At 46.0% G+C, this 13,736-nt stretch overlaps 1 protein-coding gene across 3 annotated transcripts in view; it reads left to right on the top strand.

Annotated features, from left to right (window-relative positions):
• The window catches only part of CREB3 (cAMP responsive element binding protein 3), a 140,497-nt gene that overhangs the window by 95,114 nt on the left and 31,647 nt on the right, over positions 1 to 13,736 (top strand). The window contains exons 2-3 of one of the 3 annotated variants that reach the window (XM_069205709.1): positions 777 to 914; positions 6,229 to 6,556. In XM_069205709.1, coding sequence (XP_069061810.1) covers positions 777 to 914; positions 6,229 to 6,556 — 466 coding nt within the window. Of the gene's footprint in view, positions 1 to 776; positions 979 to 6,228; positions 6,557 to 13,736 lie in introns of those variants that run through there. The other 2 variants (XM_069205710.1, XM_069205711.1) reach the window with 2 other exon arrangements.

Below are 13,736 nucleotides of genomic sequence, written 5' to 3'. Positions count from 1 at the left end.
ACAGAACTACAGGGACCTGTCAGAACCAGAGAGACACCATACAGAACCACACCCCTCAGAACTACAGGGAACTGTCATTCCCTGAGGGGTGTGGTTCTGTATGGTGTCCCTCTGGTTCTGACAGGGAACTGTCAGAACCAGAGGGACACCATACAGAGCCACACCCCCCAGGGAACTACAGGGAACTGTCAGAACCAGAGGGACGCCATACAGAACCACACCCCTCAGAACTACAGGGAACTGTCAGAACCAGAGGGACATCATACAGAACCACACCCCCCAGAACTACAGGGAACTGTCAGAACCAGAGGGACACCATACAGAACCACACCCCCCAGAACTACAGGGAACTGTGAGAACCATAGGCACACCATACAGAACCACACCCCTCACAGCTACAGGGAACTGTCAGAATCAGAGGCACACCATAAAGAACCAAACCCCCCCCCGGAACTACAGGGAACTGTCAGAACCAGAGGGACACCATACAGAACCACACCCCTCAGAACTACAGGGAACTGTCAGAACCACAGGTACACTATACAGAACCACACCCCCCAGAACTACAGGGAACTGTCAGAACCAGAGGGACACCATACAGAACCACACCCCCCAGAACTACAGGGAACTGTCAGAACCAGAGGCACACCGTACAGAACCACACCCCTCAGAACTACATGGAACTGTCAGAATCAGAGGGATACCATACAGTAGGATTCTTATATGTTGTTTCTAGTTTTTTCATTTCATATTTACTTTCCTTTCTCTTTCTCCAGATGCTTTGCTCAGAAGACATGGCCGAGTTTGGCGATCAGGACCTGCTGGATTTCCTTCTGCAGGACCGGCTTTCATCCCCCGAGTTCCTGGATGAGGAAGGGAAAGCGACCGAAGACTGGGACTTACCAGAGGCTGGCGTAAGAACCTTTGAAAAGGCTAGGTTGGACTTGACAGCATAAGGAGTCTGCCAGAGTTTTTTCAGTAATACGTATTCATATAGTGGGCTTTAGGGGTGTAATTATATCTCTTCTCATGGTATTGGCTGTTTTGTTTGCTTCATTCTGCCACCAAGAAAGTGATTCCATTTCAGTGCAGTGGTGAACTCTTTCTTTTGAAAACTACAATGAAACCTCACTTTTTGTCAGGTGCATTCTGTGGTGTCGGGCATGGATTTGAAACCTAAGCAATTATTTTCATTGCAACACCGAAAAACCACTTTTTAACGTACTTATCAGGCTCTGAAGTAAGATAGCTTCCTAATATTTTGCTTTTATGCAGTCAAGTACAGCCTTACCCTAAGATGGCCAATCCAGGTCTTGTGGGACACTACTTTTTCCCTTACTTCTGCTATGGTGCAATACTTTGTTTACTTTATGTTCCTAGTGGCTTCAATGTTCTGCAGTTTGGTTGGCATTTTGTTTCTGTGCCATGAAAACCTCTCCACACGAGTGAAAATACATTTGGCTACATTAAACGTTATTTGGAGCAAGTGTACTTATAAATACACACTCAGTCATTTGTTACTACAGGGCAGAGGTCTAATCCCATGGTTGTGCTATAGTACAGCTGCATCTTCAGGGTCCGAGGGCCGGGGTCGTCTTCTATAACCTAAATGCTTCACATTACATGTAGCATGCAATAATATTATACCTGAACCTGCAAAAATACCTACGGCCTGATTTAGAGTTTGGTGGGTAGGATTACTCTGTCACAAACGGGAAGAATATCCTGTCCGCCGTATTACATTATAATCTGTGGAGATCGTAATACGGCGGACGGAATATCCGTCACGTTTGTGGCGGAGTGAACTGTCCACCAAACTCTAAATCAGGCCCTGTGTTTATAACTAATACACATGAAAGAACAGGATGGTATAAACCATACGTGCAAAAAAAAGCGGCGTTTCCCATTTTAGCTCCCCTAGGAATCTTTGCTCTCTGCTGCAGAACAGAATTAACCAAAGTTGTCATGAAAATAGAACTTTTTGCAGAAGAGTGTCCTTGCTAGGTTTGGTGTAAATCAGTTCTCTAGTTTTTGTTGGGTGCGCTTTGAAGGTGTAAAAGTTAGAAATATGATAGTTGAAAAGTTTATTTTTTATTTTTTCTCATTTACCTGCAACTCTAACACTTCTTGATGAATTTGCACAAAGTTTGGCAGCTGCTTAGCATGTTCACATTACTCTTGGCACTTTTACATTTCTGCAGACCTGCCAAGAGGGGGCACAGTTAAAAGGTTGGGGGAGCAGTCAGAAACTGCTCTTGTGCTAAGTGCTGGCATTCTTTGACAAATTGATGTGAAATTTGGTCAACATTGAGCATCTTTAGTCTTCTTTTGGTATGGAACATTTTGTGCAGATGCAGCACGGGGTGCCAAAGTAAAAAAGGAAGCGGAAACATGTTCAGGTGCTAATAACGCTGGTGGTGTTTTGGAATGGGATTGAAAAAGCTTTGATTCTAATAACATTGGCACCATTTGATGCGTTTGCATTACAGTTGTGTTGCTAGAATTGACCTCCACTTGACAACTGTATGTATGTGCAGCTGCTGGGTGGCTGTACAGTAGACTGTTTGTCATGCAGAGCGGGTTAGCCACTTTACACACCTGCTATGCACACCATCATTCACACCAAATGTACCTCACCTGTTGTAAAACTTCCAAAGCCAGGCTCCATTTTGAGCCCATTAAATTAGCGTGTCTACCTGAGGTCCACATTCAGCATGTCATTATCTTTTGCAAAACTTGTGAAAGTGTCAGTTCATCTAAACAATGACTTTGCGATCATATAAAGCGACACTTGTTTTCTACAGCGTGCGCAATATCTACATTTAAAGTTTTGACAGTAGACGTGCAGAATAAAGATGTACTACGAATTGACGATTTTCATCATACTGGTTTAGACTGGTTATGTCTCGGATAATTGGAAAGTCCCACAGTGTAGGCATTAGTCAACCCTGCATAGACTCCATGAATTGACCCTTGTATTTGAAAGGCCTTCGTACCAGGTTTTCATGAGAGGTCCTGCCAGACTGCAGTAACATCCACTCTTTTGCCAACAGTCGATGCAGAGGGGAGTGAGCCCAGATGATTGTGTTTTCTCTCCGAGGGAACACTCTTTTCAGACTGAAGTCTGATGACCACAACTGATCCTACTTGCAATGTGCTGGGCCCCTCAAAACTCTAGCGGCGACTTGGCTACTCCATGCTCTCATAGTGTAGCACATAGAAGTAGTCTTTACAGTGGTACGCTGCTAGGAACATTCTCATAATGTTAAACTTTTTCATACTATAAAAAAAAATTCAGCATTTTTATATAGCGCAACTCGACCCAAAGGAATTGGAGCGCTTTACATGAGCACCAGTTCAATTACACAAGAAACACTATTGTTGTCTTTTAGGCATGGGGCGATTGGGGGCCATATGTACCAATCATTTTACCAGTCCGCCATTTGCAGCGGGTAAAATGCTTTTTAGCATGTGCCAAAGGCAAAAACCAAGTCGGTAACTTGTTAATGACACGCTTTTTGCTTTCGTATCAGGAAGGGGCATGTTAAGGGCATCCTTTCGAATACCAAATCGCACTGGCATGTAATAATGTTTTACGACTGTAATGTGGTTGCAAAACATTCATACTTCACCAAGTCTGTGAAGGAGGCGGTAAGCCATTCACAAACTGAAAAGGTCTCCAAGGTACCCCTTCCCCGTTTGTGAATGTGGGTGTCAACATTTTTTAAGAGCAGGCAGTGGTCCTAGGGACTACAGCCTCCACTTAAAAAATGGAAAGGAGACTATTCATTTTTTTGTTTGAAGTGCATTCCGTTTTCCTTTAAGGAGAATGGTCTGCTTTTAGAAAAAATGCTTTCTTTAAAAAAGCAGTCACAGACACGATGCCCGACATTCCCAATAGGTCGCAAATTGCGACCTGCCTCATGAATATTAATGAGGCCGGTTCCTTGATTCCCATTCGGGAATCGCAAACAGTGTCTCAGACACTGTTGTACATCAGCGCGCCGCAGTCACGGAGAGTCGTACATCTGGCCCTAGATGATTTGCCCAGAATCGCAGGATCTTGAGCCAAGACTCGAACCTGGTTTCCCAGCTCCACATTCGGCACCTCTGGCCATTATGCCACATCCTCTTACCCTTCCTTCTTGCTGGTCGCAACGTGCATTAGCGCTGTTTAAGTTACATTCTGTTTGGTTGTTACTCGTGTACTAAGTTAGCAACAGGACATGACTGTTGAGATAAAACATGTTTAAACATATATAGTGTATTTTCTTAGTGTAGTGCTTGAGTGTGTTATTCTAAAGAAATTTGAGTTTGAATTACCACCACGTCCCTGACCCCTTTACTGGTCCGTCATTAACCCAGAAAGCATGGCACCACACCAGCAGGTCTTGCTCAGTGGGTTGTGTGGAGCTACAATAACCTGGACTCCCCTGCTCAAGCAATGGTGCACTGAACTCCGTCCAGGTACATGGGGGGGGGGCAAACCTTGTAGACCTGGGCTGGAATCCCAGGGCATTCAACACGTCTGATCTCACTATACTTAATAAGTAAGAGGGATTCACACCACGTCATAAAATAACAACAGAAAGTGCGTCCTGTACCCATGGTTGTTGTTTCTTCAATTAAATGGTAAAGTAATATGTTGTGTCACTAGTGAGATCACTTAGGTAATTTGTGAAATCATCTGTTGCGTCAAGGCTAACGTCATGAGTGTTGTGTTTGGTGACAAGTTACAATTTGCATGGCAGGTGTGCACTGCTATCATTGGCTGATTGATTTCACATATGACATCACTTATGACGCATTCAAATTTAAAAAAGGCACTTTCACATGGACTGGGTGCATGGCCTGGTGGGAGCATGTCCATTTGTTGTGGATCACTTTCAAAAGCCTATCACAGGCAATTTGCTCTGTGCACACTCGTCGCAGACTGCATAGTAGCTGCTTGCCCTCCAAATGGGGCATGGGTCTCTGGAGGGAGTGGGCTTTGCGCACAGTGTGGAAAAAGACTGTGCATAGTAGAGGCTTGCCCACCTAGTAGGGCTTGCGTGTCTTGAGGAGCTGGGGTCTACACACAGTCTGTGCATATAGCCCAGACTGTACGTAGTAGTGACTTGACCACCTGATGGGGATTAGGTCTCTGGAGGGAGTGGGCTCTGCGCACAGTCCGAACAATGACTGTGCATAGTAGAGGCTTGCGTGTCTTGAGGAGGTGGGATCTACGCACAGTCTGCACACATAGCCCAGACTGTACATAGTAGTGACTTGACCATCTGATAGGGATTGGGTCTCTGGAGGGAGTGGGCTCTGTGCACAGTCTGAACAAAGACTGTGCATAGTAGAGGCTTGCATATCTTGAGGAGGTGGGGTCTGCGCACATAGCGCAGACTATGTAGTAGGGACTTGCCACCTTAAAGGGGATTGGGTCTCTGGAGGGAGTGGGATCTGCGCACAGTCCGAACAAAGACTGTGCATAGAAGAGGCTTGCATGTCTTGAGGAGCTGGGGTCTACGCACAGTCTGCACACATAGCCTAGACTGTACGTAGTAGTGACTTGACTACGCACAGTCTGAACAAAGACACTGCATAGTAGAGGCTTGCATGTCTTGAGGAGGTGGGGTCTGCGCACATAGCGCAGACTATGTAGTAGGGACTTGCCACCTTAAAGGGGATTGGGTGTCTGGAGGGATTGGGCTCTACGCACAGTCTGCACACTCATTGCTGACTGTGCGTAGGATGTGCTTGCCCACCTAGTGGCTCTGGGATCTCTGGAGGGAGGGAGCTGTACTCATTGTCTCCATACTGAGCTTTAACTATGCATCGGATGGGCTTGTCCACCTAATGGGTCTTGCATGCCTGGAGGGAATGGGCTCTACACACAGTCTGCACAGTGAGCACTGACTGTGCATAGCAAGGGCTTGCCCACCTCATAGTGCTTGCGTTTCTGGAGGGAGCGGACTCTACGCTCAGTCTGCACACTGAGTGCAGACCGTACACAGTAGGGGCTTTCAAGCCTAATGGGGCTTAGGTCTCCGGAGGGAGGGGGCTCTATGGACTGTGCGCAGTAGGGCCTTGCCGCATAAGGCGGCTTCATAGTGTATCATAAGTGCACCCTTCATTTTTTTAAATAACATTTGTCAAGGGGGGAATCCTAAAGGAAGGTCTGGGAGCTATACTGCGTATTATACTATATAACAAAACCTTTATTCTTTTAATTTTTTGCAGATGTTGAATAAGAATGACATGGAAGATTTTCTCAGCTCTATACTAGGGCCCTTTGAAGATGACTTTAGCGTTGCACAACAACATTCTCCTCCAGGAAGTGACAGTGGCATATCAGAGGACAATCCACCTTTTTGCAGTCCACAAACATGGGAAGTCTCTCCCTCTTCTAGTCCCAAAATCTGCAGTTTCTTGGACAGCCCTAGGAACTCCGACATTGTACAGTTCGATCATACATATTCACTTCACCAGGATGTTCAGGAAGTGGATGAATCTGCCCTGGAGAGTGTCCGATCAGAGACATCTGAAGGTGATGTCTTCATTGATCTAGGTAAGGCTGAAATCCTAATTCATGGCTTAACTGTGGTATGTCCATCTGAGTAAAGGCATGGTCTTCAGTGTCCCTTGAGTTGCAATAGAATATTGAATGTTTCCTGGTTGAAAACTATATATGATTTTTGGCTTTTTGTAGATTTGATCTATTGTTCTAATAATCTCAGTATTTCTTGTCAAAGAGCGGTATTGGATGGACGACTGGCTGTGTTCAGAAATGACCCAGTGGAGTCTCTGATGTGGTTAGGAGGAAGTTTGTTTTGCCGTTTACTCCGATGGAATGTTTGGACTGGGAAGAGAGGAGGTGTGGTGTTCGGTGGAATGTTTGGACCAGGAAGAGAGGAGGTGTGGTGTTCGGTGGAATGTTTGGACTGGGAAGAGAGGAGGTGTGGTGTCCGGTGGAATGTTTGGACTGGGAAGAGAGGAGGTGTGGTGTTCGGTGGAATGTTTGGACTGGGAAGAGAGGAGGTGTGGTGTTCGGTGGAATGTTTGGACCGGGAAGAGAGGAGGTGTGGTGTTCGGTGGAATGTTTGGACCGGGAAGAGAGGAGGTGTGGTGTTCGGTGGAATGTTTGGACCGGGAAGAGAGGAGGTGTGGTGTTCGGTGGAATGTTTGGACTGGGAAGAGAGGAGGTGTGGTGTCCGGTGGAATGTTTGGACTGGGAAGAGAGGAGGTGTGGTGTTCGGTGGAATGTTTGGACTGGGAAGAGAGGAGGTGTGGTGTTCGGTGGAATGTTTGGACTGGGAAGAGAGGAGGTGTGGTGTTCGGTGGAATGTTTGGACTGGGAAGAGAGGAGGTGTGGTGTTCGGTGGAATGTTTGGGCTGGGAAGAGAGGAGGTGTGGTGTTCGGTGGAATGTTTGGACTGGGAAGAGAGGAGGTGTGGTGTCCGGTGGAATGTTTGGACTGGGAAGAGAGGAGGTGTGGTGTTCGGTGGAATGTTTGGACTGGGAAGAGAGGAGGTGTGGTGTTCGGTGGAATGTTTGGACTGGGAAGAGAGGAGGTGTGGTGTTCGGTGGAATGTTTGGACTGGGAAGAGAGGAGGTGTGGTGTTCGGTGGAATGTTTGGACTGGGAAGAGAGGAGGTGTGGTGTCCGGTGGAATGTTTGGACTGGGAAGAGAGGAGGTGTGGTGTTCGGTGGAATGTTTGGACTGGGAAGAGAGGAGGTGTGGTGTTCGGTGGAATGTTTGGACTGGGAAGAGAGGAGGTGTGGTGTTCGGTGGAATGTTTGGACTGGGAAGAGAGGAGGTGTGGTGTTCGGTGGAATGTTTGGGCTGGGAAGAGAGGAGGTGTGGTGTTCGGTGGAATGTTTGGACTGGGAAGAGAGGAGGTGTGGTGTTCGGTGGAATGCCCACCTAGTGATTGGGAGGGGACTGCGTTATAAGGGGTGTTTCACGTTCCGCTTTGATCGAGCTGGAAGGAAGTCTTCGAGTGAGTGTGCTGGTGCTGGATGCATTAGAGTATGCAACTGTGTGGTGTGAGTATGATAAGGATTTGTGGGGTCATTGCGTGAGTGTGTGAGGCGTCATTTTCAGAGTACGAATTTTGTTATCATTTTAATTTAGTGTTGGATGTGTTTTAGGAAACGTTTTCATTATTAGTGGTGAGAGGATGGGTGAGGGAAGGTTTGTGATTGCTTAGGAGGGGATTCTTGGCTGGGAGTTGGAGTGCAGTGATGGGAGCATCGTAGGTGAGCAGGCGTGCATTGGGCGGGGTGGTAGCGTGTTGCTGGAAGTCCCTGATTACAGTTCTGTACTGTTATTAAATACAGTCCACGGTGGAAGGATAAGCCAATGCTGGATTACAATAGCACCAGTTTGTACAAGGAAAACCCAGGTTCGATGGCATATGTTGCTGCAGATACACATGTTTGGCACAGTCCGCTGCCTGGTGTTGGGCTCGGAGTATTACAAGTTGTTTTTCTTCGAAGAAGTCTTTTTTGGTCACGGGACCGAAGGACTCCTCCCTCTTCGGCTCCATTGCGCATGGGCGTCGACTCCATCTTAGATTGTTTTTTTCCGCTGTCGGGTTCGGACGTATTCCTTTTCGCTCCGTGTTTCGGTTCGGAAAGTTAGTCAGAATCTCGGAAGAAAGCGTCGGTATTGTTCCGTTCGGTATCGGGATAGTTAGGTACATCGACACCGATCATCGGAAGACTTTGGGGTAGCTTCGATTCCCCCATCGGGGCCTGGTCGGCCCGACCGCGTGCGACATCGAAGCCGATGGAACGGACCCCGTTCCGTTTCTGCCCAAAATGTCACAGTAAGTATCCTTATACAGATCAGCACTTGGTCTGTAACTTGTGCTTGTCCCCCGAGCACAAGGAGGATACCTGTGAGGCCTGTCGAGCCTTCCGGTCCAGAAAAACACTCCGGGACCGAAGAGCCAGGCGTCTACAAATGGCGTCCACGCCGACAAAACAACGTTTCGACGACGAAGAGGAAACATTCTCGGTTCCGGAATCAGAATCCGGAGACTCCGACGTCGAACAACAGCAACAAACTGTGAGTAAGACGTCGAAAAGTAAAACCATTGAGAAAACGAAAGCCCAGGGGACGCCACTGCCAACAGGCCATGGCTCGACCCATAAAACAGGCGACCCGTCGAAGGCGCCGAAAAAGGGCACGCCCATAGCGAAGACACCCGACTCCGGTCGAGGGACCGCCATGGAGCAACCTCGGAGCCGAGATAGCGGCTCCGAGAGACAAAAACAAGATACCGGCACCGAAAAACATCGGCACCGAGACTCCATGCCGAAAGGAACAAACATTCTGTCGGTGCCGAAGCCGAAAAAAGATTCTCTCTCGGCGCCGAAAATTTCCACACCTTCATCCTACACAGAGAAACAAGGAATAAGTGGCCAGATGCACAGATTTGGACAAGAGCTCCAAAGTGTAGAATCAGACTACACACAAAAGAGACTGTACATCCAGCAAGACACAGGGAAGATATCAACCCTTCCCCCAATAATGAGGAAAAGAAGGATCGGTCTCCTCAAGGATGACGCACAACCACAAGCCAAAGTGGTTAAAAAAGTCACGCCTCCGCCCTCTCCACCACAACAGGCATCGCCGGCACGAACACCGCCACAAATGCACTCACCAGCGCAAACTACCATAAGTCAAGATAATCAGGATCAAGACGCTTGGGACCTATACGACACCCCAGTGCCGGACAATGATCCAGATTCATACCCCACAAAGCCGTCACCGCCAGAGGACAGTACCTCATACTCGCAACTGGTGGCTAGGGCTGCAGAATTCCACAATGTCCAACTGCATTCCGATCCTATAGAGGATGATTTTTTATTTAACACCCTCTCGGCTACACATAGCCAATATCAATGTCTCCCAATGCTACCAGGGATGTTACGGCACGCAAAACAAATTTTTGAAGAGCCCGTAAAATCAAGAGCCATCACCCCAAGGGTGGATAAAAAATACAAACCACCACCCACAGACCCAGTGTTTATTACTTCGCAGTTACCACCTGACTCCGTAGTAGTAGGGGCAGCTCGCAAAAGAGCAAATTCCCATACATCTGGCGACGCCCCACCTCCGGACAAAGAAAGCAGAAAATTTGATGCGGCAGGAAAAAGAGTAGCATCACAGGCAGCCAACCAGTGGCGCATCGCAAATTCTCAAGCGCTACTGGCCAGATATGACCGCGCACACTGGGATGAGATGCAACTTCTCGTAGACCATCTTCCCCAAAAATACCAAAAAAGGGCGCAGCAAATAGTTGAAGAGGGACAAACGATCTCAAACAATCAAATCCGCTCTTCACTGGACGCAGCCGATACTGCAGCGAGAACAGTCAACACTGCTGTCACCATAAGGAGACACGCTTGGCTCCGCACTTCAGGCTTCAAACCTGAAATCCAGCAGGCTGTCCTTAATATGCCCTTCAACGAAAAACAACTTTTTGGCCCTGAAGTGGACACAGCCATTGAAAAACTTAAAAAGGACACAGACACGGTCAAAGCCATGGGCGCACTCTACTCCCCGCAGAGCAGAGGCTCTTTTAGAAAAACTCCATTTAGAGGGGGGTTTCGTGGCCAACCCACAGACACCACCAGCCAACAAACAAGAACCACACCATATCAGGGTTCATTCCAAAGGGGAGGTTTCAGGGGATATAGAGGGGGTCAATTCCCAAGGAGTAGGGGAAGATTCCAGACTCCAAAAACACCTCCACCTAAACAGTGACTTTCAAGTCACGCAACCCCTTCACTCAACACCAGTGGGGGGAAGACTAAGCCAATTCTACCAATCTTGGCAACAGATTACAACAGACAATTGGGTATTAGCAATAATCCAACATGGCTATTGCATAGAATTCCACAAATTCCCACCAAACATCCCTCCCAAAACACGCAAAATGTCACCACAACATTTAGAACTTTTAGGACTAGAAGTTCAAGCACTACTGCAAAAGGATGCAATAGAGTTAGTACCAGTACAACAAAAAAACACAGGAGTTTACTCCCTGTACTTTCTAATTCCAAAAAAAGACAAAACATTAAGACCAATATTAGATCTCAGGACACTAAATACCTACATCATATCGGACCATTTTCACATGGTCACACTACAAGACATCATTCCACTGCTCAAACAGCAAGATTACATGACCACATTAGACCTAAAGGATGCGTACTTTCATATACCAATACACCCTTCTCACAGAAAGTACCTAAGGTTCGTATTCAAAGGAATACATTACCAATTCAAAGTGTTGCCATTCGGAATAACAACTGCACCAAGAGTGTTCACAAAATGTCTAGCAGTAGTAGCAGCACACATCAGGAGACAACAGATACATGTGTTCCCTTACCTAGACGATTGGCTAATCAAGACCAACACAGTAAAAAAATGCGCAAACGACACCACATATGTCATACAAACCCTTCACAGACTGGGGTTTTCCATCAACTATACAAAATCACACCTAGAACCGTGTCAGACACAACAATATCTAGGAGCAACCATCAACACATCAAAGGGAATTGCCACTCCAAGTCCACAAAGAGTGCAAGCATTCCACAAGGTAATAAGTGCTATGTTTCCAAACCAAAAGATACAAGCAAAATTTGTGCTAAAACTTCTAGGCATGATGTCATCATGCATAGCCATTGTCCCAAACGCAAGACTACACATGCGACCCTTACAACAGTGCCTAGCATCACAATGGTCACAGGCACAGGGTCAACTTCAAGATCTGGTGTTGGTAGACCGCCAAACATACCTCTCGCTTCTATGGTGGAACAGCAAAAATGTAAACAAAGGGCGGACATTTCAGGACCCAGTGCCTCAATACGTTATAACAACAGATGCTTCCATGACAGGGTGGGGAGCACACCTCAATCACCACAGCATTCAAGGACAATGGGATATACACCAAACAAAATTTCATATCAATTACCTAGAACTGTTAGCAGTATTTCTAGCGTTAAAAGCCTTTCAACCCATAATAACACACAAATACATTCTTGTCAAAACAGACAACATGACAACAATGTATTATTTAAACAAACAAGGAGGAACACACTCAACACAATTGTGCCTCCTAACAGAAAAAATATGGCAGTGGGCGATTCACAACAACATTCGCCTAATAGCACAATTTATTCCAGGAATACAAAACCAACTAGCAGACAACCTTTCGCGAGACCACCAACAAGTCCACGAATGGGAAATTCACCCCCAAGTTCTGAACAAGTACTTTCAAATTTGGGGAACACCCCAGATAGATTTGTTCGCAACAAAAGAAAACTCAAAATGCCAAAACTTCGCATCCAGGTACCCACACCGCGAATCACAAGGCAATGCTCTATGGATGAGTTGGTCAGGGATATTTGCATACGCTTTTCCCCCTCTCCCTCTCCTTCCATATCTAGTAAACAAGTTGAGTCAAAACCAACTCAAACTCATACTGATAGCACCCACATGGGCAAGACAACCTTGGTATACAACTCTACTAGACCTTTCAGTAGTACCGCATGTCAAACTACCCAACAGACCAGATCTGTTAACACAACACAAACAACAGATCAGGCATCCAAACCCAGCATCATTGAATCTGGCAATTTGGCTCCTGAAATCCTAGAATTCGGACACTTAGACCTCACACAAGAATGCATGGAGGTCATAAAACAAGCTAGAAAATCTTCCACTCGACACTGCTATGCATCTAAGTGGAAAAGATTTGTTTACTACTGCCATACCAATCAAATACAACCATTACATGCCTCTACAAAAGACATAGTAGGATACTTACTACATTTGCAAAAAGCGAATCTCGCTTTTTCATCTATAAAAATACACCTCGCAGCAATATCTGCTTACCTACAAACTACTCATTCATCGTCTCTATTTAGAATACCAGTTATTAAAGCATTCATGGAAGGGCTCAAAAGAATTATACCACCAAGAACACCACCAGTTCCTTCATGGAACCTTAACATCGTCTTAACAAGACTCATGGGTCCACCTTTCGAACCCATGCATTCCTGTGAAATGCAATATCTAACCTGGAAAGTCGCATTTCTCATTGCAATCACATCCCTCAGAAGAGTAAGTGAAATACAGGCATTTACCATACAAGAACCATTTATTCAAATACACAAAAATAAAATAGTTCTAAGAACAAATCCAAAATTTCTGCCAAAAGTAATCTCACCATTCCATTTAAATCAAACAGTAGAATTGCCAGTGTTCTTCCCACAACCAAATTCCGTGGCTGAAAGGGCACTACATACATTAGACATCAAAAGAGCACTAATGTACTACATTGACAGAACAAAGCTAATCAGGAAAACAAAACAACTGTTCATAGCTTTTCAAAAACCACACATAGGAAATCCAATCTCTAAACATGGCATTGCTAGATGGATAGTCAGATGTATTCAAACATGCTATCTTAAAGCCAAAAGAGAATTGCCTATTACACCAAAGGCACACTCAACCAGAAAGAAAGGTGCTACAATGGCCTTTCTAGGAAACATTCCTATGAGCGAAATATGTAAGGCTGCAACCTGGTCTACGCCTCATACGTTTACTAAACACTACTGTGTAGACGTACTAAATGCACAACAAGCTACAGTAGGCCAAGCTGTACTAAGAACATTATTCCAAACTACTTCAACTCCTACAGGCTAAACCACCGCTTTTAGGGGAG

The sequence above is a fragment of the Pleurodeles waltl genome, chromosome 1_2 (assembly GCF_031143425.1).
Source record: "Pleurodeles waltl isolate 20211129_DDA chromosome 1_2, aPleWal1.hap1.20221129, whole genome shotgun sequence".
Classification (NCBI taxonomy): Eukaryota; Metazoa; Chordata; class Amphibia; order Caudata; family Salamandridae; genus Pleurodeles; species Pleurodeles waltl.
Note: the sequence above shows the minus strand (reverse complement) of the source record. Positions and strands in the feature narration are given on the sequence as shown.